Source organism: Nicotiana attenuata, unplaced genomic scaffold, assembly GCF_001879085.1.
Source record: "Nicotiana attenuata strain UT unplaced genomic scaffold, NIATTr2, whole genome shotgun sequence".
NCBI classification, from domain to species: domain Eukaryota; kingdom Viridiplantae; phylum Streptophyta; class Magnoliopsida; order Solanales; family Solanaceae; genus Nicotiana; species Nicotiana attenuata.
This window is the reverse complement of record NW_017670723.1, coordinates 6726-33066: the sequence shown is the minus strand read 5'-3', so window position 1 is coordinate 33066 and position 26341 is coordinate 6726. Positions and strand designations below refer to the sequence as shown.

Below are 26341 nucleotides of genomic sequence, written 5' to 3'. Positions count from 1 at the left end.
GTACGTACGTACGTACTACGTACGTAGTTTCCAATTGCGGGGGGGGAGGGGGGGGGGAATGAAAATTTTATTGAATTGTGACCGAACACATAAGGCTACCTACGTATCCCCTCTTAAACGGGAATCAGTTCAGACGTAGTTCCAAATACATCATATAGAAAAGCACAAAGATTACACATAATAGCGCTTGACTGCATCCGAATTAATCGGTTTCGGCCAAACTTCACTGTCCATTTCTGCAAGTATAAGGGCTCCTCCTGTCAGAACCCGGTGAACCATGTATGGACCTTGCCAGTTGGTAGAGAATTTCCCTTTGGCCTCATCTTGATGCGGGAAGATTTTCTTTAATACCAGCTATCTTGGTGTGAACTGTCTCGGCTTGACTCTCTTGTTGAAGGCTCTGGACATTCTGTTCTGATAAATCTGACCATAGCAAACTGCATTCATTCTTTTTCCATCTATAAGAGCTAGCTGTTCGTAACGACTCTTCACCCATTCTGCGTCGTCGAGCTCAGCTTCTTGTATAATCCTTAAGGAAGGAATTTCTACTTCGGCGGGAATAACTGCCTCTGTACCATAAACCAGCATATAGGGAGTTGCCCCAGTTGATGTTCGGACTGTGGTGCAATACCCCAATAGGAACGATAGCTTTTCGTGCCATTGCTTATGCTTCTCTATCATTTTCCTCAGTATCTTCTTGATATTTTTGTTGGCGGCTTCCACAGCTCCATTCATCTGGGGCCTGTAGGCTGTGGAATTCTTGTGTTTGGTCTTGAAGATTTCACACATAGCTTTCATTAAGTCATTGTTGAGGTTGGAGCCATTATCAGTAATGATTGACTCCGGGATCCCGAACCGACAAACAATACGGTCGCGGACAAAGTCTGCCATGACTTTCTTAGTCGCTGCTTTGTAGGATGCTGCTTCGACCCATTTGGTAAAATAATCAATTGCCACTAGGATGAATCTGTGCCTGTTGGAAGCGGCAGGTTCGATTGGTCCAATAACATCCATTCCCCAAGCGACGAACGACCATGGTGAGCTTGTTGCGTTAAGCTCATTTGGAGGTAGCTTTATCATGTCTGCATGTACCTGACAGCGGTGGTATTTTCGGACGTACTGGATGCAGTCCGTTTCCATGGTCATCCAAAAGTAACCAGCACGGAGTATCTTCTTGGCTAAGACAAAGCCGTTCATATGTGGACCGCAGGTCCCAGCATGGATTTCTTCTAGCACTTTAGATGCTTCCTTGGCGTCGACACACCTGAGTAGTCCCAAATCAGGAGTCCTCCTATACAGGATTCCTCCACTGTGAAGAAAATTGTTGGACAATCTTCGAAGTGTGCGCTTCTGAGTAGTATTTGCAAGCTCTAGGTACTCTCCTTTTGCAAAATATTCCTTGATGTCATGAAACCAAGATTTTCCATCTGCTTCTTCTTCGACATGAGCACAATAAGCTGGCTGATTATGGATTTTCATAGGAATAAGATAAATGAAGTTTGTATCTGGGTGCTGTATCATGGATGATAGGGTAGCCAATGCATCGGCAAACTCATTCTGGACTCTGGGAACATGCTGGAACTCTGTCTTTGTGAACCTCTTTCTCAGCTCCTGCACATGGTGCAGATAAGGGAGTATCTTGGAATTCTTGGTCGCCCATTCTCCTCGTACCTGATGTATGAGTAGGTCTGAGTCCCCAATTATTAGCAACTCTTGGATGTTCATGTCAATGGCCATTTTAAGCCTTAAGATGCAGGCTTTGTAATTGGCCATGTTGTTGGTGCATGGGAACCTGAGTTTGGAGGATACCGAATAGTGATGACCGGTTTCTGATACTAGGACCGCTCCTATGCCGACTCCTTTGAAATTTGCTGCTCCATCAAAAAACATTCTCCAACCGTCATAGGACTCTGTAATATCTTCTCCTATGAATGATACTTCTTCATCTGGAAAATACGTCTTTAGGGGCTCGTATTCTCCATCCACAGGGTTTTCAGCAAGGTGATTCGCTAGTGCCTGTCCTTTGACTGCTTTCTGGGTCACGTAGATAATGTCGAATTCACTAAACAGGATCTGCCACTTGGCGAGCTTGCCAGTGGGCATGGGCTTCTGAAAGATGTATTTCAAAGGATCCATCCTTGATATGAGATATGTAGTATAGGCACAGAGTAGTGCCTCAGCTTCTGGGCTACCCAAGTTAAAGCACAACAGGTGCGTTCTAACAGAGAATACCGGGCCTCATATGGAGTGAACTTTTTGCTGAGGTAGTAAATGGCTTGTTCTTTCTTTCCTGTCTCATCATGCTGCCCCAGGACGCAACCGAAGGCACCATCCAACACTGCAATGTAGAGTAGCAAAGGTCTCCCTGGTTCAGGCGGGACCAAGACAGGTGGCGTTGACAAGTATTCCTTAATTCTATCGAAAGCTTTCTGGCAGTCAACAGTCCATTCGGTGGCAGCATCCTTCTTCAACATCTTGAAGATTGGCTCACAGATAACTGTAGATTGTGCTATGAACCGGCTGATGTAGTTAAGTCTTCCCAGGAAACTCATTACATCCTTTTTGTTCCTTGGCGGTGGCAATTCTTGAATTACTTTGATCTTTGATGGATCCAGCTCTATTCCCCGGCGACTCACAATAAACCCAAGCAATTTTCCAGTTGGAACCCCGAATGCAAACTTTGCGGGATTCAGTTTCAGGTTGTATCTTCTCAGTCTGTTGAAAAACTTCCTCAGATCTTCCATGTGATCAGTGGCTTTNAGAACCGTCGAAAGATTTGACGTTGATGGCCCCGTCCTTGATCTCATACAGCACTTTTCCCAATGTTCTGAGTGTTACCAACGGGCAAATGTTGAGACTGGACCCTCCATCGACCAGTATCCTGGTGATAAAATAATCTTCGCACTGAAGTCGCCTTTTGCCAACATAGGGTCTCCACTCCCTAGTTGAGATTTTAGTACATAGGGTCGTCCACTCCCGTAGTCGACGTNGGCCCCCGCGACATGAATCCATGGTCGTCCCAACAACAGATTGTAAGATGCTGGTACGTCTACCACTTGAAAATCAACATCAAACCAAGTAGGCCCCATTTGCAAACACAAGCTAATCTCCCCAATAGTAGACCTTTGAGAACCGTCGAAAGCTTTGACGTTGATGGCCCCGTCCTTGATTTCATGCAGCCCTTTTCCCAACGTCCTGAGTGTTACCAACGGACAAATGTTGAGATTGGACCCCCCATCGACCAGGATCCTGGTGATAACATAATCTCCGCACTGTACAGTGATGTGCAATGCTTTGTTGTGACTCAATCCCTCCTGTGGTAGCTCATCTTCGTGGAAAGTGATTTTGTGACTTTCCAACACCTGGCCTACCATGTTAGCCATCTCTCCGCCGGTGATGTTACTTGGTACATATGCCTCACTCAGCACTCTTAACAAGGCATTCTTGTGTGCATCGGAACTTTGTAACAAAGCAAGGATAGAAATCTGTGCCGATGTTTTGTTCAGATGATCAATGACTGAGTATTCTTTGGCTTGTATCTTTCTCCAGAGATCGTCAGGCCCAGTTTCAGTGATGGTAGGCCGACTAGAGGCCTGCTTGCTAGATTCAGCCAGATGCTCCGGGGTATAAACCCTGCCGGTTCTTGTCATACCTTGTGCCGCAACGGTTTCCCCGAACTTGACCTTCCCTTTTCTTCTGGCCTCGGCCGTGTAGTCCCATGGTATAGCCTTCGTATGGAACGGTGTTATGGCTGACATTGCCACTGGAATTGGCGTGGCTATTTTTACTCCGAACGGAGCAGGCTTCTCAGGTGGTAAGACTGCAACTTCAAAGGGTGTAGGTGTGTTTGCTGGTGACATAAACTCAACTTCAATCGGCGCTAGCATCTTTGTAGAGGGTGGTGCTTCAAACTCGAGTGGCATGGACATGTTTACCTCAACGTCCTTAGAAGGCTGAATCTGGACCACAATCAGATTGAGGGTGACTACTGGCTTCTTTGGATCGTCGCCTTCTATGATTAAACTGATTGATCCATTGGGGTCCCAATCATCCTCTATCTCGATCATGTGAACACCTCCACCTTTGTGGTCTGGCAGAGGGTTATTGCGGACATTCGGAGCAGGCTCCTTTGCTACAATGATCTTATTCTCAATCAAAGTCTGGATCTTATCCTTCAGAGAGCGGCATTCATCGACGGTATGTCCTTTCATGCCGGAATGGTATGCACAGGATTTATTTGAATTGATCCACTGAGAAGGGTTTTCGGGGGTTATAGCAGGGATAGAGGTGACATAACCAGCAGCTTTGAGCCTTTCGTACAGCTGGCCAATTGGTTCAGCAATGGCGGTATACTGTTTGGGAGGTCTGCGATCAAAATTTGGTCGTGGTCTAGGGAAGTTTTGACATGGGGAAGGTGATTGATAATGGGGTGGTTGGGTGTTATAGGCTTGGTAAACATGTGCCGGTTGGGAGAATTTAGGTGAAGTGGGCTGATGTACGGGAGGTGGAGCTGATTGATAAGTGGGTGGTGGAGTTTGGTAAGTGGGTGAGGGTGCTTGATAATTTGGAGTAGGTTGATATGTGGGTGGCGGCATTGGATAGGTTTGGTATTTGATAGGGGATTTGGTTTTCTGTGCAACCATTACAGCGCCTATGTCCCTTTTCTTGGACATACCACCAGATTGTAACGCCTTATTGGTAGCCAGCGAGGCTTCAAAGTTCGTAACCATGCCACTCTTGATGCGTTCCTCGATCCTTTCTCCTAGCTTGATGATATCAGAAAATTTATGATTCTCAATCAACATCAGCCTCTCATAATATTGTGGGTCCTGAGCCCGGACGAAGAATTTGTTCATTTGTTCTTCTTCTAAGGCCGGTCTGACCTTAGCAGCTTCTGATCTCCATCGAGTGGCATACTCGCGGAAGGTTTCTGTGGGTTTCTTCTTCAAGTTTTGGATATAGAATGCATCTGGTGCATTCTCCGTGTTGAACCTGAATCTATCCATAAAATCAGATTCCATGCTTACCCAGCTTGACCACTTCTTAGGATCCTGGCTAATGTACCAAGATAAGGCGTCTCCCTTCAAGCTCCTCATGAAAAGCTTCATGCGGATTCTCTCGTCTCTTCCCACTCCGACCAGCTTGTCACAGTATGTTCTCAAGTGAACCCTTGGATCCCCTGTACTATCAAACATCTTGAACTTGGGAGGTTTGTACCCCTCTGGCAGTTTGACATCGGGCTGTATGCAAAGATCTTCATAGTTTAGCCCCTCAATTCCCTTACTACCTTCAACGCCTTGAATTCTGCTAGTCAACTTTTTAAGCTCTTCGGCCAAATTTCTGATGAGCAAGTCCTTTTCATCGGACTCGGGTGTGCTTGAGATGGGCTGGGTGGAGTGTGGCATAGTCTCCACGTAGTTAGGAGTATTATGTTGGGTGTGGCAGTGGTCATTCGTGGAGTTCTGGAGTTCTGGGTGAGCAGTGGGGTATTATTTGAGGTATGGCAAGTATTGCAGTGGTGGTGAGGAGCGGTATGGTTTTGTTGCTTTGGGATGTTTTGCGGAGGTGCAGGATTCTGAGTATTAGGGAAAGTAACCTCTGGAGTGGTGAGGGAAAATGACAGACTTGCCAGATTCCGGACTTGATCAAGTTCTTCCTGAAACAACAGCTTTTGTTCTAGTTGGGATGCATTTTCCTTGGGGACCAGAGTACCATGAGTGACCTCTACCCGTTCAGCTGAGTTGTTCGAATCTTCCATTTTTCCTTTGTTTCTATGTCTAACAAGACTGGGAGGAGGAGTAGGTGGAGGGCCCCTGGATCTCGTAAAATATGATGATGTTGCCAGAGTTCACGAACTAACCTTTGGGGAGGGGAATAAACAAAAGGTAACAAGTCAGTGAGGATTATTAGAAAAATGTTGCAATATTTAAACACGTAGTGCTTGAAATATAAAGCGTGTCCTAATTTTGGGGTCCTTGTTGTGCCCGAGGTAGGCCTAGCGACAAGTTGGTTTGGAGAACTTAAAATGCTAAATGCCTCATTTCATTGATAAAAGGTAGGTGAATCCCAAATCGACACTAAAATAACAAGAAATTAAAAGTCACTAATGGCCATTGGCCTTATTACATCTTATAAAGCGGAAATGGAAATTCCTATCTATTTGGTCCCAGAGGGACCTTCCCCAGACTCGGCATTGTTGGCTCCATCGAACAGCTTCCCTAGCTCGCGCAGTCCCAACAGCAAATAGGCTCTGGCCAGATGTCCGCCTTCATTTCCTTCAGCAGTCCGGCAATCTTCGACCCTCTTCAGAAACTTCTTTTCCAACTCTACTATACCTCGCTCCAGATAGACCAATCGCTTGTTGGCGCTGGCAGCCATATCTTTCCACTCTTCAATTAGTTTTTGATTGGCTTCCTGTATCTCACGGTGCTCGCTTTTGCATTCTCGGATTCTCTTACGCAGATGGTTGTACTTGACCTGTGCTTCGGCCTTTTCATCTATGATCCTGTGACCTCGAACAAACCCGGGTTGACCCAGACCGTTGTGATTGTCCTCCAGCCAGCCTGAATAGTGTGGGGTACAACTAGCATGGTATCTGTCTGGTTCGATGGTGTCCCTTCCTAAGACAATCTTGCAGTGCCACATATGCTGAGCCTGGCACCTGTACAGACTATCGTCATTCTAGAAGTCAGCCCGGAAGTGACTCGTCTTGTCGACCCTTGGTATAACCTGCTTCCTACCAGCCTGTCTCATAACTCGGAGAGGGACATAAGGGTAGGTTCCCCTCAAACCGATCAGTATCAGAAATGGGGCATCCCTGGATCGAACGATGAATTCTTCATTAGGGAACCACTCGAACATCCATTGTACCCGATCCTCAGTCAAATTATCAAAGAGTTCGACCCATTCTCTAGCATTCTCCGGTTGGGCGAACATGTTGGGCATGTAATTCATTCGCTTTGGGTGATGAAAGGCGATATGATCGTCCCAGTCCCATCGATGGATTTCCTGTCGGTACTCACCCTTTTGGAGATGTTCCATGAGCCAAAGTTGAAGTAGCAGATTACAACCCTCGAAATGTTTGGCTCCCTGTTGACACCTTTCTAAGGCTCGGTATATCTCTGCAATGATCATTGGCACAAGACTGGATGGTTGTCCGTCAATTCCTTCCATCAGGGTATTGGTGACCATAGCTAGCCTGGTATGGATTCTTGTTTTCTTCATTGGAAACACTATCATCCCCAAGAAACAGAACATGAAGACAAAGACCCTTCGGTGAATATGCCCCAATAATGTAAGGGCGAACTCGTCAGGATAAGTACGGTCAGATTTGCTGTGGCCGTACCTCTCGTATAAATAGTCAAAGGGAATGTAGGACTCTTTCAAGCATGTCAAGTCTGGATTCTTCTTTAAACCCATCATTTTGAGAAAACCTCTACCTTTGCGGTTTTCCGGCATTAACAAACCCGGAGTTTCCCACGGTATACCAGCCAGTCCTCCTATTTCCTCGAGCAGGGGTGTCATCTCAATGTCTCCGAAGCGGAACACAGACCTATCACAATCCCAGAATAGGGTAGCAGCTTCTATGATTTTGTTGTTGGGTTAAATTTCCAAGAGAGAAGGTAGGTTTCCCAGGTATTTCCGGACAAGAGTCTGATCACTGGAATGAAGATCCTTCCACCAGCTTAGCAATTTTGGGTGGCTGTTGGTGACCATGCCGAATCTAGGGACTTCGTGCCTCATATTTCTGCAAGACAAAAAGGTTAGGCCCTTACCTCCACCAGACTCGACTATTTAATATAAACAATTGGCATAAAAGCATTTTAGTTCTCCAAATAAATGCACAAAACGTGGTAGTGTCCGTTTGGGTTTTTGGAAAATCCAGTGGACTTTGGACAAGGCTATCTTAAAGAGTCATTATGCGGACAACCTAACTGACTCGGCTAGGTTTGACCATGATGCATGTACAATTAAACAGAGTAAGGTTTCTATGGGGTATTAGACTGGTACCCTTGAGCGGACAACTCAAGGGGGAAAGGCGCGGAACCGTCGACTACACCGTTGATCGACTGGTTTTATCGCAAATATGCCTTTGCCGGATTTAGGGGTGATAATATCGGAAGCGCGCAACCACTCATTATAAGCGTTGCTATGGTATTTTGTTTGGCACGAGTGGAATATGATGTTGAAAACATGCTTATGCAATAATTAAAACAAGTTGTCACGTATTTGCACGTTCATAAAATAATAATTACAATAATTTAAAACAGTAATAAAGGAATGCAGTAAAGGAAGGCAGTAAAAGAAATAAGAGAAAGAAACAAAAGACAAGTTAGTTTTGTAATAGAAGAAGGAATTAAATACTTAAAGGGATTAACCAAATAAAGGCATATAAGAAATGTAAAGTCACATTAATAGCTTGAAATGGTAAAAGCCTAAAAGAATATCCCCAGCAGAGTCGCCATGCTGTCGCGCCCCCTTTTTCTCGTGAAATCAGGTTTATGACATTCGGGAAGACAACTCGTTTCCTTTTGGGAATTGGGTTTTGGAATTGAACAGTCTCCACCTAATGATTTAAGTGCATTAGGACACTAAGGAGGGTTTGAGTCAAGTAACCGGAGATTGGGTAAGGGCTTGAAATTATTCCAAGGGGAAGGTGTTAGGCACCCCTCAGAATCCACTAGTGTGGTTCCCGGCCAAACTATTGTTGTGACTTAAATGCAAAATAACAGATAGGCAAGTAAGAGTTACAAATAAGAGGGGGATTTCATGTAATGGTCACAAATAAACAAAGTTAGAAAGAATGAGAGGGACATTGATTTTCCTTAGAGAAATAGTTTAAATTTTTGAAAAAGAAGCAAAGAATAAAAGAAACAAAGGGAAGAGGGGGGGGGGGGAGGGTCCTAGGTTTACAAATAATATGGATCACCCCACACAACACCCGGTAATCACTCCTCAATGAGGGGCTACACGTGATCTTATCGCGTGGTCATCATATCCATATCTACCCTTTCCCACCCTATTAAGGTATTAAAGCGCGGAATGGTCTCGTTTACCTATTGCATGCTATTACCCGCCCCAATCCTATCAGCCGCGGAGGTACTTGGGGCTACTAATCCTAAAGGGAGGAGATATTGGCTTATTTGTGGTTTAAAAAAGGTAAAATACTAAGGCGACAGGCAAAACACATATAGCAAATTTGGGGAAAGCATATAAACAAACAAAGGCTCAAATACACCTCCTTTAAACAGAGAAAAGCAAGTAGTTAGCATGACTAACACATACTGTTTGAGGTCTAATTAAAACTTAAAAGGTTGAGGCAGACTGATTTATTATATAGTTCAGATAAGAAGCCCGAATCAGGCCTACCTGCTGGTTGTAGCTAATAAAATCTGATTCAGTTTATAAAATTTACCCTATGGTTTGCCTAGGTGTTGGATGAAGATCCTATAGGCATGATATCTACTGATTTCAGAAACAATGAATTAAACTGAATAATACTGATTTAAGAAAAAGTTGTCAGTTATTAAAGAAAGGCGAGTTTTTGCAAAAGATCACAAGTTCTGCAGCTGGTAATGCATTATTATTGCTGGTTTTAGACTTATAAACGAGTGAGGCGATTCAGATTTGGTTAAAGCTCCTATAGGCATGCTTTCTATGCGTTTGTTGACTTTAGAACACTTTTACAGACATAGTAAAAATGCAGAAACCCTATAGGCATGACATCTAAATGCTGGATTTTATATGAACATGACATCTGATTGCATTTGGTTATTAAGACCTATAAACATGTTTGCCTAGTGAGAAGTGGATATGCAAGAATCAGAAAGGACTTATAGGCATATTTTCTACATGCATGTGCATCCTATAGACATGGTATCTATATGTGAGAATGCAGAAATCCTATAGACATGTTATCTACATATGAGGATGCTGAAATTAGAAATTCCTATAGGCAGGTTATCTACATGTGGGGATGTAGAAATCCTATAGACATGCTATCTACATATGAGAATGCTGAAATTAGAAATCCTATAGACATATTATCTACATGTGGGGATGCAGAAATCCTATAGACATGTTATTTACATATGAGAATGCTAAAATTAGAAATCCTATAGACATATTATCTACATGTGGGAATGCAGAAATCCTATAGACATGGGTATCTATATATGAGAGTGCAGAAATCAGAAACTCCTATAGGCAGGTTATCTACCCCTTTTGCATGCATGGTTACCCTTCCCTTTTCACTAGCCATCCCCAAGAGTTTTATTACAAAGTTATTACAGCCCAAAGAAGTAAAGTAAAGAAAAATACATCAGAAATTAAAAGTACAACCAAGGAGAGCCTGATTCAGACTTCCTATCTGAGGTATGAAGTAAACCAACTCCAAGAGGTCACATTTCAAAGCCTTTCTCTCATTTGGGGTGTGCCAGAGTTCCCTAAGAGCCTCACATGAACTCCGGGCAGTGCTTGCACCCCAAATACATTACCAAATTAAGACATAGTGCAGTGTGGAAAGGCCAGCCCTCAAGTGTCCAAGTTCAGAGGGAACTCAAGGTCCCAAGGCAAGGCTCACAAGAGGGGGTAGAACTTAGGAACTAAGAGAGAGTGTAAGTGTAGAAGTGGAATTCTGAAAGGGGAAAGGAAGAGGGAAGCAATTCACATTAATACACATAGGGGATAGGGCATGGGGAATTTGCAAGAGCAAAAGAAAAGCAGGCTGATGAGCACACCCAGCAATGGGAATGCTGTCACACCCTCCAGCCTGTTTATATAGAGGTTAAGACTCCATTGGTTCAAACTTAATTCATGGGCAACAACTCACATTGCCATGCCTTAAGTCACAACTCATAAACACATAGGGGTAATAGGGTAGGGGAGCAAGGATTCACAACAGAAACAGGCAGAAAGATGTGAGCATACTTAATTTAAATGTTGAACTCTACAGAAACAGTAAAGTAGACATGGACACAAAAGCTGTAAATAAACACATTGTGATGACGATGAAGCTTAAATTAGGACATACCAGTTTCAAAGAAACAAATAGAGAAAATGCAGTCGTCTTGTAAAAGCCATAGTGCAGACAAGAACAGAGAGTAATATTATGTGTAAGTAAGAATTCAGAAGGATTGTGAAGTGTGTAGTGAAGGATTGTTAATCGTGTGCTGTGTGTTAAAGAGTCGTTCATTTGTGAAAAGGGTGTGTCCTTTATAGTAGTAAAATCAGGCAGAAATAAGGTAAGAAATAGTTGAAGAACTGATTGTCAATCAATTACACAGGACTCCCTTTAATTAAGGGATTCAGATTCAAACAGGTGAAAATCAATTAAGGAAAGAAATTGAATAAACACTTTGTGCACAACATGCAATTAAGGGCACATACATAAAAAGGTTATTTAAGGACAGGGTTTTGAAGNTAGATGCGTACACAGTAATTATCTAGTACTAACCTACGAAGAAGTAGTGACGGAGGGTCGACGTCGACACTTACTAGTGGTACAAACAAGTAAGTAAGAAATACAATAACATAAGAAATGGAAGAATGCAACAACAAGTAGACACGAAAAAAATAAAAGTAATTACTGTAATTCCAGACATGAGTCTATATCAAATCACAAGTTTGAAAACCACTTTAAAGGGAAGTTCCTCATATATAAGGAGCATACGAACATGTTAAGCATGAAAGAAAATTGTCATGTCATCAATAGAAAATCCAGTGTAGAAGAGTTTAGTAAAAATCCAGAATCATATGCAAACACGGATGTCCAAACTCGAAATTGGTCTGAAAGAGTTAGGGGTTCTAAAATAAAAACCCTAGTTCAAGCAAATCATGAAGCAAAGATGAGAGGGCAAGCAATTGAATCGAAAACATGTTTAGGGGTTTTAGAAAAGAACTGAAACTTCTAACATGCTTCTTTCAGCAACAGAACTCATGAGGAACATGATAGCAAAGTAGCATGCAAACACAGTAGAATGGTTCGAAGCAAACAGAGTGGAAGAAACTAATTTGAAGCGTAATGAGAAAAGACTGTTAAGAACAGTAGGAAAGCATGCTTAAGAGGATCTTTTAGAAGAAACTTAAACAAGGTTCAGTAGAAGGAAAATAGTAAAACATTAAGAACACAGTAAAAAATATAGTAGGCGAAACATACCAGAACATGGTAGAAGAAAATACCAGAACATAGTAGAAAAGCATACGAGAACACAGTAGAAGAACATACAAGAACGTGATAGAAGAAAAACATAGGAGCACAGTAGAAAAGCATACGAGACCATAATATAGGAAAACACAGTAAGAGAAGCATATAAGAAACATGGTAAAAGAGAGTACAAGAATAACACAGAGGCAAATACACACGAAAGAAAAGAAAGTCAGAAAACACTTGAACATTTTCGGAAAAGAAAGGTTTTGAAAGTAATTTTTGAAAGAAAAGTTACGGAAATCGTTTGAAAGCTCAGGGAAAGCGTAGATACACAACGGATCTAAAGAAATCGGAGAAAACCTCGAAGGGTTAGGGTTTCAGAAGAACCCTAGAGATGAGAAAGGCTTTGAAAGGTCACCGATCTGAGTCGGAGAGGTCAGAATCAGGCTTAAACAACCATGGTACGCCGGAGCAACGCCGGAGATGACCGTGGAACTTCGAATCGATAGAGGTCTGGGTATGAATCTTCAAGTTCAGGCCTTGAATCTTCAGAGATCATGCACGTAGGAGCCATAGGAGGCCGGTGTAGGACTCTCGTAGCCTTGGAGGCCATAGATTTCGGTGGATTTCAGGGCAGAGATGGTTTGAGAAAATTCGAGAGAGTTTGAGAGAGTGGAGGGTTTCAGAGGCGGCGGGCTGGTGAAAATGATTAGGGTTAAGGGGGGGTTGGTAAATTAAAAAAGGAAAGAATGAAGCGTGGCCGTTGATCATTTTGATCAACAGCCTGGATTAAACGGGGAGCCGGGCGGGTTGTATTTAATTGAGTCAGGGGCGGGTAATTTAAGAATTGGGCTGGGCGATTTGGGATTGAAATTGGGTTTAATTGGGGGGGGGGCTGATTTAGGCTAAAATTGAAATAAGTAGGGCTAGTGTTTAAATAGCCACTTTTCCCCTTTTTATTTATAAATATAGTAAAATAATTTCTGGAAACAAAATTAAAGGTACTAAATTGATTAATAATATGTAAATATTAGATTAAAAATACCGGACTCAATTTTGTAATCATAAACGCAATTAATTCTTAAAATAGGCTAATATTGCAATTATATGCAATTTAGCTTTAAAATACTAATTAAATTTGTAAAAAATATGCAAAAATTACCTTAGCTATGTTTTGGTATAAATATGAGAATACAATAAATGAATCACCAAAATGATAATTTGGAAAATAATTATTGATTTTTTATTGATAAAATAGAGCAATAAAATTGGTTTAAAAATCTTTAAAAATTAAAGAAAAAATAGGAAAATTCTTGGACATACTTATATATGCATTCCTATGCTATTTGAAAGGTATTTTGTATATAAAAATATACAGAAAAAAATTGGGTATCAACAACTCTTTTTTCCGTCGGCCAGTTTTTGTCCCAAATAGGTCTTTCTAGAAAGGTTTTTAACGAGGTAACAATGGAAAGCGTACTACAAAGGAAACGTCATCAGTAGAGATAAAACCTTTAAATGACAAGGCATTGAAACAACAAACCACTGTGGGATGTTTAGATAGTCTTTGGATCGATGACAAATTCCTAATGGGAAGCAAAACTTGCCATCGGACCAAAGGCTATTCAACCGTTTATGAGTGCTCTTTCCTACAAGCCACTAGGGGGTGGTTAGATATCGATAGCAAAGTTCATATCGGGAAATGAAGCTTGCTATCGAACCATAGATTATCCAACTATTCACTAGTGTTTTTCCTCAAAGGAGCAAGACTTTCTGTGTTCCAATTCGCATTCTTCGCGTCCGAACATTGGGGGGGGGGGGGGAATAGTATGAGTATACGGAAACCTGATTGCCATGAAAACCTAGACTACGAGACCCGGAAACAAAAACGTCTCATGGGAACCGGGGACTACACAACCAGCTTCGTAGAAATAAGTTGTACAAATTAGCCACATGTAATGGCAATTTCTTTTCTTTCAGCAAAATGAATGCTTCTGTATTTTTTTATATAGAGGGAATAAAATAAATTTCTTTTATTTTTATTTTGTTTCTTGTCCAAACGATGAATTGATTTTATCATTTGAAAGTTAACCAAGTACTTCAAATTCTAGTGCCGGAATGAACAGGAGACATCCTCTTCAAGAGCACAACCCTCTCGTATGAAACCCTCACAATAAAGGGTTGGTTCCGGAAGAGTTTATGCCCGGAACCCAAATGCTATCGGGGAAAAATGCACCCGAAACCCTGCATAATTCGATGCAAAAAGAATAAACTTTACGCAATGCTTAAACAAAGAATACTTTTATTTATCAAACGTGCCAAGCAGCACAAGTACAAAATACAAAAGGAAAACAACAAAGGAAAAGAAAAAGAAAGCAAAAAGCTAAACTATGTCACCACCAAAACGCGAGGGAAGAGAAACATCAGCGCCTCCTGGAGAAGTAGGCGGATCTGCCACCGGCTCAGGATCTTGGCCTTCATCGTTATTCTCTTTAAGTTCCTCCTCGGTTCATGAGAACTTAAAACCAAAACTAGAAGAGTCAGTTGTATCAGGCTGAACCGGCAGACATCCTCGAGCAGTTAACTCTAGCGCTCGAGCCTTGGCGATCTTATCGTCAATATCAATGACGTCCGTTTTGGCCTCTTCCAAGGTTTTCCTCCTCTTATGAAACATAGTGTGTGTTTTTTCGAAGATGAGGGGATCCCCTCAGTGCTGAAGTTCTGATTTAATCCTATCAACCTCGGTCAAAAGGCCATCCCACTCGGATCTCGTGGCGCTAAGGCTAAGATCAAGATCGCGGATAGTGGTTATATGAACCATATTATGTTCCATGATCTTCTTACCTGTCCTCCATCTGGGCACGCTTCTCTTCGGCAGCAGCAGCCTCTTCAGCCTTGGAATTCAAGGCTAGCTCCAAGTTATTCTCTCACTCAATGAAGGCACTCTCGCACTCGGCAGCAGCAAGCATGACATCTTGAACTTCAGACCACTTAGCCTTAACTTCTTGGAATTGAACATTTATTTGAGAAGCATCTTGACCAAGGGCCACTACCTCCTGCTCGCTAAGCTGCAGCCAGTCCTCGGGTCACTCGCTTCAGCGGCCTTCACTTCTAATACCGAGAGGCTTGTGGCGAGTTGGTCCCTCTCAGCCAACAGTTGGTCCCGCTCGGACTTAAGCCCTTTTTTATCGAGGATCAATTTCTGAAGGCCCTAAGAAACAAGGAAGTTGGCCTGCGAAGCAAAAACCAAATTTAGAAACCCTGTCATAGCAAGTCAAGAAGAAACAAGCAGTAAAGAGAAAAAGTACAATACCGCTGCTGCATTGTGCATGGCGTTATTTATCATACACCCCCCCCCCCCAAAAGAGAGTGCATTTTCTTCTTATCTTTCTATGAAGCCAGCAGCTTCAGATAATTGGCAAGTTCCACCGGCCGGGACAGCAGATGATACTCCGTGGATACCAAGAGGGAGACACTTCTCCTCCTTTGGGGATTTGTAGAAGGGAGCGATTAGTTGTGCCCCAAATTCTCGTTGTCAGGAGACTGGGGAGGAGGGACACCCTTCTCTCGGGTGTCTACGACCGGTGGGGGAGATGTAGTAGTTGTTGGTGATGAAGGTATGACCGATGTGGAAAAAGATGAAGCTGATGGTGTTGCAGGTTGAGAAGCAACTACGGTAGAGGCAGTGCTGTTTATGGGTTGCTCAGACATTAAAGGCGAAAGAGGCCCGGTACTCAGCCTCATATTATCGAAAGCAGCGATTGGGACCGGAAAAGGAGAATTAGCATTCCCACTAAGTCAAATTCTCCCGGAGCGCTCGGGCATTGTCACGACCCGAATTTCCCACCCTCGGGGGCCGTGATGGCGCCTACTAACGAGAGCTAGGCAAGCCAATTAACAACTACCTCTTTTAACGAACTCTGACAATATTAGGAACAATAAAACATTTAATAAATACGCGGAAGTCTCAATATGATTAACTGAAAGAAATGCGGAAGTTTAACAAAAATCCTCTACCCAAGACTGGTGTCACTAACTCACGAACGTCTACAGAATACTACATACAAAGTCTGAACAAAATACAATACTGTTTGCTTCGATACAAGTGATAACAAACTGTATAAAACAGAAGGGACCCCGGGCCTGCGGTCGTCAGCAAGGCTACCTCGAATGTCCCTGGGCTGAGAGCTCGTTCCCAAAATGCTACCGCTACTCGAATGCTGCTCCAACACCTGGATCTGTGCAAAAAGATGCACAGAGTGTAGCATCAGCACAACCGACCCCATGTGCTAGTAAGTGCCTAGCCTAACCCCGGCGAAGTAGTGACGAGGCTAGACCAGACTACCAAATAAACCTGTACAGATATATATATGCAAGTACAACAAAATAATAGCGGAAGTAACAATTTAAAACTGGGAGGGGAACATGCTTACGGGGTAGAGGATAAGACAGAATATCAGGAATAACAAGGGACTACATATGATTACGTCTAGCACAGAATAAGGGAAAACAAACCACTTTCACTTGTTTCAATTTCCTCTCGTTGCAGGCGTGCAAGCCGGTCCCATTCCATAATATCTCGTGGTCGGCGTGCCACACGATCCCATGACATAATATCACGTGGTAGGCGTACCACTCGATCCCATTTCATAATAACACGTGGTAGGCGTACCACTCGATCCCATTTCATAATATCTCGTGGTCGGCGTGCCACACGATCCCATGACATAATATCACGTGGTAGGCGTACCACTCGATCCCATTTCATAATAACACGTGGTAGGCGTACCACTCGATCCCTTTTCGTAATATCACGTGATAGGCGTACCACTCGATCCCATTTCATAATAACACGTGGTAGGCGTACCACTCGATCCCATTTCATAATATCTCGTGGTCGGCGTGCCACACGATCCCATTTCATAATATCTCGTGGTCGGCGTGCCACGCGATCCCATTTCTCTCAACACAATACACAAAATAATCCCGGCAAGGGAGAAAAGATGTTATAATAAACTATCCCGGCAAGGGAGATCCAGCTATAACCGAAATTATTCAATTGCTACTTAACACAATTAAATGAATACTCAGTCTCAACAATTACTGGCTCAGTGTTAAAGATTTCCAACCAAGTCCTCATAAACAACAATTAAGAATTCGATAATATAGCAAATTAGGACTCACGGTCATGCTCGACACCAGTGTATAGATACTCGTCACCATGCCTATACACCGTACTAGACAAATAGCAACTAGCAACAAAAAGACTCTACTCCTATTCCCTCAAGCCAAAGTTAGACCAAACACTTACCTCGGTCCGAGGAATAGCAATCAATCCTCAAATACCGCCTTTCCTCTACAATCCGACTCCGAAACAACGGTATCTAGTCATAATTAGTTCAATAATATCAATAAGGACTCAATGGCAACATCCCATAGCCTAGATATGAATTTTCCTAGCATTCTCCCAAAAATACCAAAATTCGACACCGGGTCCACATGGTCCAAACACGAGGCTCGGACCAAAACCCAATCACCCATAACCCCACGAGTTCAAATATATAATTTATTTCAAGATTCGACCCCAAATTGAGGTTGAATCACCCAAAATTCCCAAAAACCTAACTCTACCCAAAACCCTTAATTTCTACTTTGATTTCATGATTTAGGGCTAGGAAATTAGTAATTAGATGAAGAAATAATGAGGGAATGATGTTAAGATTACTTACCCAAAGAGTTATGGAGGAAGGAGAGCTTGAATTTCGTCTTTGGAGGGTTTAAGAGGAGAGCTCGTGTGAAAAGAATGAAGAAATCCCGTCACTGGTTCTGTTTTTTAGGCTTTAAAATAACTGGGCGAATTTACCCTACGCGATCGCGGATGTAGAGATGCGATCGCGAAGGGTTACACAGAATGGTCAACGCGATCGCGTGGGTTGTAATGCGATCGCGTAGGGGAATACTGGGGGGGTCCAAAACTTGGTCTAGGCGAACGCAAACCTACTGAACGCATTGAAGGAAATGCTAAGGCAGTGCGATCGCGTGATCAAATACGCGAACGCGAAAGAGTAAAGAGCCAAAGGAACGCGATCGCGGGCTGAAGATTGCGATCGCGTAAGAGGAAATCACTGAGCAAAAATTGCAGAATTTTCTGCTATGTTTTTCCTAAGCCAAAACATCCCGAAACACCTCTGAAAGCACTCCCGAGCCATCGGGGCTCCTAACCAAACACACACACTAACTCAATAACATCCTACGAACCTACTCGAGCGATCAAATCGCCAAAATAACATCAGAATCAATGGATCAAGCCTCAAAATCATCATTTTCATTTCAAACTTCTTAAACTTCTAACTTTAGATATTTAGGTCCGAAACACGTCAAATGACGTCCGATTTCGACCAAACTTTACAGAAAGCGCTTAACACATATTTAAGACTTGTACCGGGCGTCGGAACCAAAATACGAGCCCGATACCATAGTCTTTTAATCAATTTTCATTTCCATTTTCCTTAAGTATTTCAGAAAAACAATTTCACAGAAAAATTTATTTCTCGAGCTCTCGACCTCGGAATTCGACTCCAGGCATATGCCCGAGTCTCATATTTTTCTATGGACCCTCCGGGACCGCCAAATCACGGGTCCGGGTCCGTTTACCAAAAATGTTGACCAAAGTCAACTTTAGCAATATTAATATCAAAATTCTTCAAATTTTTCACAGAATTCACATATTTCAACATAAAAGCTTTCCGGCTATGCGCCCGGACTGCGCACGCGAATCGAGGTAAGTAAAAAAATGAGGTTTTCAAGGCCTCGGAAGCACGGAACGAATGAGGAAACAGGTGATGACCCTCTGGGTCGTCACAGGCATCGTCCTCGATTAGGGTTCTAAGCTCTTCAAACTGATCATTCTGTTGAGCTGATGAAGATCGTTGTCTCCTTTGAAGGGAAGCCTTTTCATCACTAGTTTCCCCATCATCGTTAATAACCATAATGGATGTGGCTGGCTCGGGCGCCACTTTCTTCACTTTCTTATTTTTACCCTTGGGCGAGGAAGAACACCGCCTTTTTGGTTGCCTGTTCTCTAGCTGAGGACTCCGAGAAGAAGAACCTGCAACTAAAGCAGACCCGAGGGCACATGTTCGGATGGGAGCCTCCTGCAACAACCTTGCAGTCTATGCGGGGATCGACCAAAACATCCTCCTCAGGGACGGAGACAAAACCTTGAGAGAGACGTGAATCAAACAAAAAGGTAGGGTTAACCTGTTTTCTTAGGTACAAAGATGAAATGAAGGCAAAGTCAGTTTTACGAGTCAGTTTACCATGCTTCTTGGCCCTCCATCTATATTTGGGGGCCAATTCCTTCTACCGGCTGGTTTCAGGCATAGTGATGTCCAGAATCTTCTGAACCCACCGATCCAGGCCTTCAACCCTTGGAGGTGTCCACCGAGTTGCTGAAATAATGAATGAAGAAAGGCTAACAATGACATGAAACAACCTATATATTTGGAGAAAAAGATAAGTTGTAAACTTACGTGGACGAGTCCAGGATTCGGGGAAAGGCGAAATTGTAGCCAGGATGATGTCCCTGGCGACAATGACGACAAACCGTTCCATCCACCCACCAATCGTTATCGTCATCCATGCTGGTGAGCAAAGTATGATGGCCATGCTTGCTGAAATTTAAAACTCTCCCACGAAAAATCTTGGGGAGTAGAGGTTCATCATATGAGCCAAGGTGAGGTCCTCCTTCGTTTCCTAGCACAACCGCCGCAGACAGGACACCATTCGCCACGCCGGAAGGCCCCCTTGTGCCAAATAAACATGGTACCAGTGGCACTGCTCCAAAATCACGGGGCCAAGTCCCCTGCTCAAAGAAAACGCACCCAAAGTAAAGGTGTATGTGTAAACGTACGTGAAGCCCTTCTTAGTGAAGGTTACTCGTTTCACCAGATCGGGAGTAATGATGTTTAGATCGTGGCAATCACAGTCTTCCTTTACAGCAGGAATAGTGGAAGGGCGAATAGAAGAAAGGAATGTGCAAACAGCCTAGGTGCGAGGGTTTAAAGTAGGAAACTTCTCTTCGAAGTCCTTGGTTGTGTTGAGATATTTGGGGATGATGGTACTCATCGTAGGAGGGTCGGTATGAACATCGACCTCTTTGTCTTTGCTCCTCTTTGAGCCCCCACAGAAGAAAGACCGGAGTTCTTGGAAGAGTTAGTGAAAGAAGCCATAATTAACAGAAGGTGATAAGCATTTCTTAAAGAAGGTTAAAGAAAGATGAAAGCAGAAAAGAGTTGAATGCAAAGAAGTTGAGAGAGTTTATGAAACTGTTAAGTGTAAAAGAAGAAGAAAGAGGCGTATAAGTAAAGTAATATGCGGCTAAAATCGTGGCCATGATTATCTCAAGAACCAGCAAAAATATTACTAAATCGTGGAGTAACACGTGTTCGGAGTATTTAATGCGAGGAGACGTGCGTCTTATCAAGCGTCAGAACTTTTCAAAAAGGTTCAGAAAATTTCCAGCCAAGAAAGAAATCTTCACCAACTTCCTGGTGAGATAAAGATGTGCCACCGGAAAGTAGGGGGACTATCTGTATAGCGTAAAATCGGCTCATATTAAATGCTCGAATGATAGAGTGACACGTGGGAAACGGGGGGGGGGGGGGGGGGGTAGGGGGAGGGGGCGGAGACGGAAGATGAAGCGAATGAACACCAAGACCGAGGACAACAACTTCGGTAGGCATCGGGTAGACCCCGAAGGGAACATTATCAACGAGAGAAAACAATTATTTGTCACCAGATGACATTCAATGAAGAATATTCCTCAGTATTTAATACGCATCTGTTACAGAGAATTTCGACATTCATGACCTGCCATTACATATTCATTAATGGCCCCCATTATTGTCATTTAAGAGGGGCTTGATCCTAGGACCTTGTTCCCTAGGTATAGCTATAAATAGTGATTTCAATAATCATTGTAACAAACGAAAATTCTGACAAACTTATGCTACACACTATTCCAAGCTGAATAATACTTTATTTTCTGTCTAACGTTATTCTTATTGATGCATCCGGAAGCCTTGCTCCCGGAGCCAAGCTGTCTGCTATTTTAACTCAATTTCAACGCCAAGTCTTGCATTTTATTTAATTTATTTATCATTTTGGGATCAAATTGATTCGCTTGTCTATAAAGCACGCTATAAATTCAACTGAACTAAATAATCGAACATGTCCACTCAGGCACTTGACTATATAATAATTCATACGGTGTCTTTCCATGTAGGATTGAAGACGGAGTTCGATTAATCAAGTGACAAGCCGTCAAAATACATTCCCCAAAAATCAATGGACAAGTTACCTTGAAAGCGAAAGGCTCGGGCTACAGTCAAGATATGACGATGCTTTCTTTCCACTATCCCATTCCGTTGGAATGTTCCTGTACACAGAGTTTGAAAGACAATCCCACGTTCTAGAAAATAATTTCTCGTACATGTAAACTGTGTTCCATAATTTCTCGTACCTGTAAACCCTGTTGTTATCACATGCGTCAAATATCATACAAACACTGACCCTTCACACAAAAAAAGGACAAAAAAAGAAAAACAAGAACTTATCCGAATGATGTGAAAGTACAGCAACAAGCAGAACCAAAGCTTCACAAAAATCACCTTACAATCTAAATATGGCTTCCCCAAGTTGATACTTTGCTTCTTTTCTTGTTTGTCCGGTAAGTCAAATAAAATAAATTATACTCCTCTTTAATTACACAATTAATAGAGAAGATGACTGTGCGTTTCTCTTAATCTTGGTGGGTATTCATTAATTAATTTGTTGAACTTGGATTTTTTGAGGTTTCTTTTATAAATGGAGCTTTATCTTTGTGTTTATGCGGTTTGACTAGCTATAGGACTTAATTTCAGATTACTTATAATTATATAGTTAGAAGATTTCAAACCCCCCATATATCAGTCAATTGAAGTATAATTTTTAGCTTAATTCACTCTCAGCAAGTTTTCTTCAAAAAGCTAAATTATTGAAGGGGAGCTTTGGAACAATGGTAATGTTGTCTCTGTGTGACCTATAGGTCATGGGTGCGAGCTGTGGAAGCAGCCACTAATACTCGTATTAGATTAGGTTGTCTACGTCACGCCCTTGGGTGCGGCCATTCCCCGGACCCTGCGTCAATGCGTTCTTTGTGCACCGGGCTGATAAGAATTTTGTTTGTAATTTGCAGGTTGTGTCGCATGTCATATTGTCTACAGCTTCAGTTTGGCTTTTCAGTGGGCAAGATCTATGTTCAAGTAAGATATTTAAAGAAAATAGAATAAACAGCTGTGTTCCTTTTTCTCTTTCTTTTCCTTGGAATCATGTTTGACAAATTGATATATGTCTCTTAGTCAATCCATTTGATTCCCTCTTGGCTAAATGTACCGCTAGTTGTTTTCGAAGAATAGTATGTTGTTACGACATTATGGATAACTAGAAGCTGCAACTTAAGTCCGTGATTATCGAAAGAAACATAGAGTGATACATTATGGAGTCAAGATATGCTGTTGCTTTAGTGTAGTCAACAAAATGTAGCTAGGAGGAGACGTAGTGATTGGTCTCGCGTACTTTGGTGCAACGTGATTGTATCTATTATTTGAACAAAAAGTGGAGAACTTGAATACCTCTTGCTCACTTTTTCTCCGCGGTCGAAGAATTTTTGTTTGACAGTTTGGCTTCGGCTTTAGATGGTAGTAGTTAAGAGGGTCACATGAGGGTCTTCAGTTTGATTTAGTTCTGATAGGAATTGACTAGAAGTCCCGTAAAGTTTCTGTGAGATAACTTATGAAAAGGAAGAAGACAGTAGCGCCGGGTACTTGATGTGAAAGTCCAATTTCAGATTGTTTTATGATGTAGTGAATGCGACTATTCTCTTTCAACAAGAGATTAACTGGTCAATCACTAATCAAATTGTGATCAATTAGGATTTTATTTTTAGGAGGGATCCGTAGATATAAGGGATCCAGTTATATGAAGTTATTGGAGACTTTTGCTTTATGCCCCCGGTGTCACAGTCCTTTTCCTATGAATATTTTGATGAGTTGTTGCACTAGGCGTGATGTTTTTTCTTCTAGAAAAGCAGTGAAAAGTGGAAACTAAGGCCCCGGTAGAATTGCAATGTTCTAGTGGAATGCTACTCGGGAGGACTTCTTATCTGGTGATAACTAAGCACTGTGAGCTCACGAACAACGAGCTGATCATTGTTTCTTAGATTGTCCCCTGACCAAACAGTTCTGAGCTATGTTTTAGTTTCTCAAGGCTAATGCCGCGAAACTTGTCATGCTTTTCCAATTACTAGCATTGCAGTTCATTTGGAAGGATGTTTACCAGCAAATATACTCATAGCATTTCCTTTTTGGGGAAATACACAGAAAAAGATTTCCTTTTCGAGAGGGGAACTACTTGGGCCGTATCAGGGCTTCTAATCTTTTATATTCAGCTGAGTTCAAACCTAAGTTCCCGGTTAATCATGGTATATCTGGGGATTTTGAGGAAAGGTTTTTGTTTGTTTGGGAGACCGGGGGGTTTGGGGGAGTTAAGATCTGATCCGCTATGGTTGGTTCGATCTGCCATCTCCTCTTTAAAATACTTTTTGTCTCAAGTACATTTGCAACTACTGAATGTTTAACATATTTCCAGCGAATATGAGCTCTTTGAGTGAGGTAAAAAAGAAGTAACTTTGAAAGGAGTCTGACAATTTTTACGCATCAAGAAAACAGTAACACGGCAACAACACTTAGTATACGACATGGAGTCTCTTCTGCATCCATCACCTTTGTGGTGCTTCACTAGTATGGTATATTAGTGCCTGCTACATTCTGTTGGAACTAACAAATCGTTCATCAGTTTCTTTTGATCTGCCAAAAGACGCTGAATTACCAGGACCTTTTTGTGAAATAAGAGTAATTTTTGTTCATTGTCTGCATGCTTCTGATTATGAGGATTTGGTCGGTCAACATTACTTTTAATGTACTTCAATCAATTGTTAGAGAGCATAATGACTTATTTAAAACTCCAGTTGACATGTTTTTGTTGTTTTAGACTGGAGATCAATAGTTGCCCGAGATGATTTCTATTTGAATTAATTAGCCGCGTCTATTGAATCTTCAACCTACGCGCATGAATTACTTACTGTCACTGAAGAAAAGTGTGGTTCAAAATGATGGCATCATATTGATCAAGAAAAAGAACCTTACTCTGCATTTTGGAAATAAACCGTGCCAAATTTTTACACCTAAGTATCAGCTTCTTCTCATTCTCAGGAAAAGAAAACTAATATAATAATTTGTTAAAAAAAGAATATAATAATTTGTTTATAACTCAATTGCTCATTTTTTTTGTACCACCAGTGATGATGAACCTTTGGCCTTCAAGAAAATGCACGAATTTTCTGCGACGGATGGCTTTTAAGAGATAACTGAATCCTTGGCAGGCATGATAAAGTTCATCGCAAAATGAGCCTTCCATGGGTCTTTTCTACATTCAACATCATACTCAGAGTGCAGCTCCCAACCTAATCAATCTCAAGAACAATATTGAGGAAAAATCTCGTGAAGTGACTTTGAACACGGAAGATTCAGAGGATTCTATTACCATGATTAGGTCGATGAAAGATTGTGGTGCCCCAATTGCTAATGAGATGATTAAAGATCTGAGACATTCTCTAGCTGTTGTATCGAAGAATAAGCAATTGAGAAAAGGGTTAATAAGGCCGTCCAAGTCAACTTTTCAGTTAGGGCGAACTAGTTCTTGGAGTCCTGCCACTTGGGGTCGAGTACAGTTCCACAATGGATGGTGAGAGTGGTTATCTCTCCAATATTTTCATGTCAGAGGCGGATCTAGAGTTTAAGGTTCTTATCACCAAATCCATTACACTTTCGAACTTATGGGTTGAAAATTTAATATTTGTTGAAATTTTAATAATTTTCCACACACACAAGATGTTCTTCTTCAAAAATGACACCACACTTATCGCTTCATTGTTGGGCAAAAGCAACGGCTTCGACCCATTTGGACACATAATCAACTGCGACCAAGATGCAGGTGTTTCCACAATAACTCATAAAGGGACTCAGGAAGTCAATTCCCCACACATCAAAAACGTCAATCTCTAATATGGTTTTCCACACACACACACACACACATATATGTATACACTATGTGTCAGAAGTACTAGATTTAGTTGAACCCAGTGAAATGAGCTCTATTGACTTCTGTTTCAGGTCAATGAAAGAAAAAGCTAATAGCTTCAAGTGGTCTCAACTAGAGTACAAAGAATCTGATGTAACCTATACTTATAATGCACTTTCAGTTGCAGCGGCCGGATCTTTGTTCTCAGTTTCAGAGGCGAATGATGAAGAGTTGCCATTATCAAGTCCAACTAATAATGACCTACAAGTGATGCAGGTGAATATAAGCATGCCCAATAATCAACTGCTCTCTTCATCAGAAAAGTATGAAGAAGTTATGGCTGATAAAGAAGCAAAATTGGTGGAGTGGTTGGAAGGGATTGGTAATCGTAATGCGGGTCCCGGAGAAAATAAGCTTGGTTAAATCTCAACCTGAAATATACTTCTCTCACTAGGGAGAGCTTTGATCGTATCAAATATTCATTATCTTTGTACTAAAAAAATAAATGTTATAGAGAGATTTTTATAGTAAGGGAAAAAGAAATGAAAGACTCGAGTTTGATGGTCTTGAGATTTGATCATGCTTTTCAATAAGTAAATTTAAATGTGCATAAATATTACTCCCTCTGACTAAATTTATGTAATGCAGTTAGGATTTCGAGAGTTAAAAAAATTTTTCTTTGACCAGGATTTTCACATATACTTATTAAATATTTTGAAGGGAAAAGACATAAGTACCCCCTTGAACTATGAGCGAATTTCCAACAACACATAGAGCCATCAATATGGGCTAGGCCCGTTGCGAGAGCCCAGCCTAGCCCGTGATTTAGCAGGGCTGAGCTAGAATTTTAGGAGCTCACTTAAAAACGAGGCTTTTAAGCCTGGCTCGAGTAAGCCCGTGGACTGTGAGGCTTGACTGAGGCTGGGTTGGGCTGGCCCGTGGGCCTAATAAAAATAAGTATTTTAAAATATATAAAATATAAAAAGTATATGACACAAAAAAAAAAAAAAACAA

At 41.9% G+C, this 26341-nt stretch overlaps 1 protein-coding gene across 2 annotated transcripts; it reads left to right on the top strand.

Annotated features, from left to right (window-relative positions):
* The first annotated feature begins 21629 nt into the window (after positions 1–21629).
* Positions 21630–25876, top strand: LOC109242681. 2 transcript variants are annotated; one of them, XR_002070426.1, is made up of 4 exons: positions 21630–21878; positions 22386–22452; positions 24547–25047; positions 25420–25876. XR_002070426.1 is itself a non-coding variant. In XM_019409522.1 (4 exons), the coding sequence occupies exons 3-4, from the start codon at positions 24663–24665 to the stop codon at positions 25748–25750; spliced, it is 660 nt and encodes a 219-aa protein (XP_019265067.1). In that variant the 5' UTR covers positions 21633–21878; positions 22386–22452; positions 24547–24662; the 3' UTR covers positions 25751–25876. The 2 variants fall into 2 exon arrangements, 1 of the variants encoding a protein (XP_019265067.1); XM_019409522.1 differs by having other exon boundaries at positions 21633–21878; positions 24547–24991.
* The last annotated feature ends 465 nt before the right edge of the window (positions 25877–26341 follow it).

Excerpts from the sequence above, each read along its gene's own strand:
- LOC109242681 (XM_019409522.1), top strand. The coding sequence starts at position 24,663 with ATGGGTCTTTTCTACATTCAACATCATACTCAGAGTGCAGCTCCCAAC. Across the intron at positions 24,992-25,419 it reads GTACAGTTCCACAATGGATG|GTCAATGAAAGAAAAAGCTA; the intron begins GTGAGAGTGGTT and ends CTTCTGTTTCAG.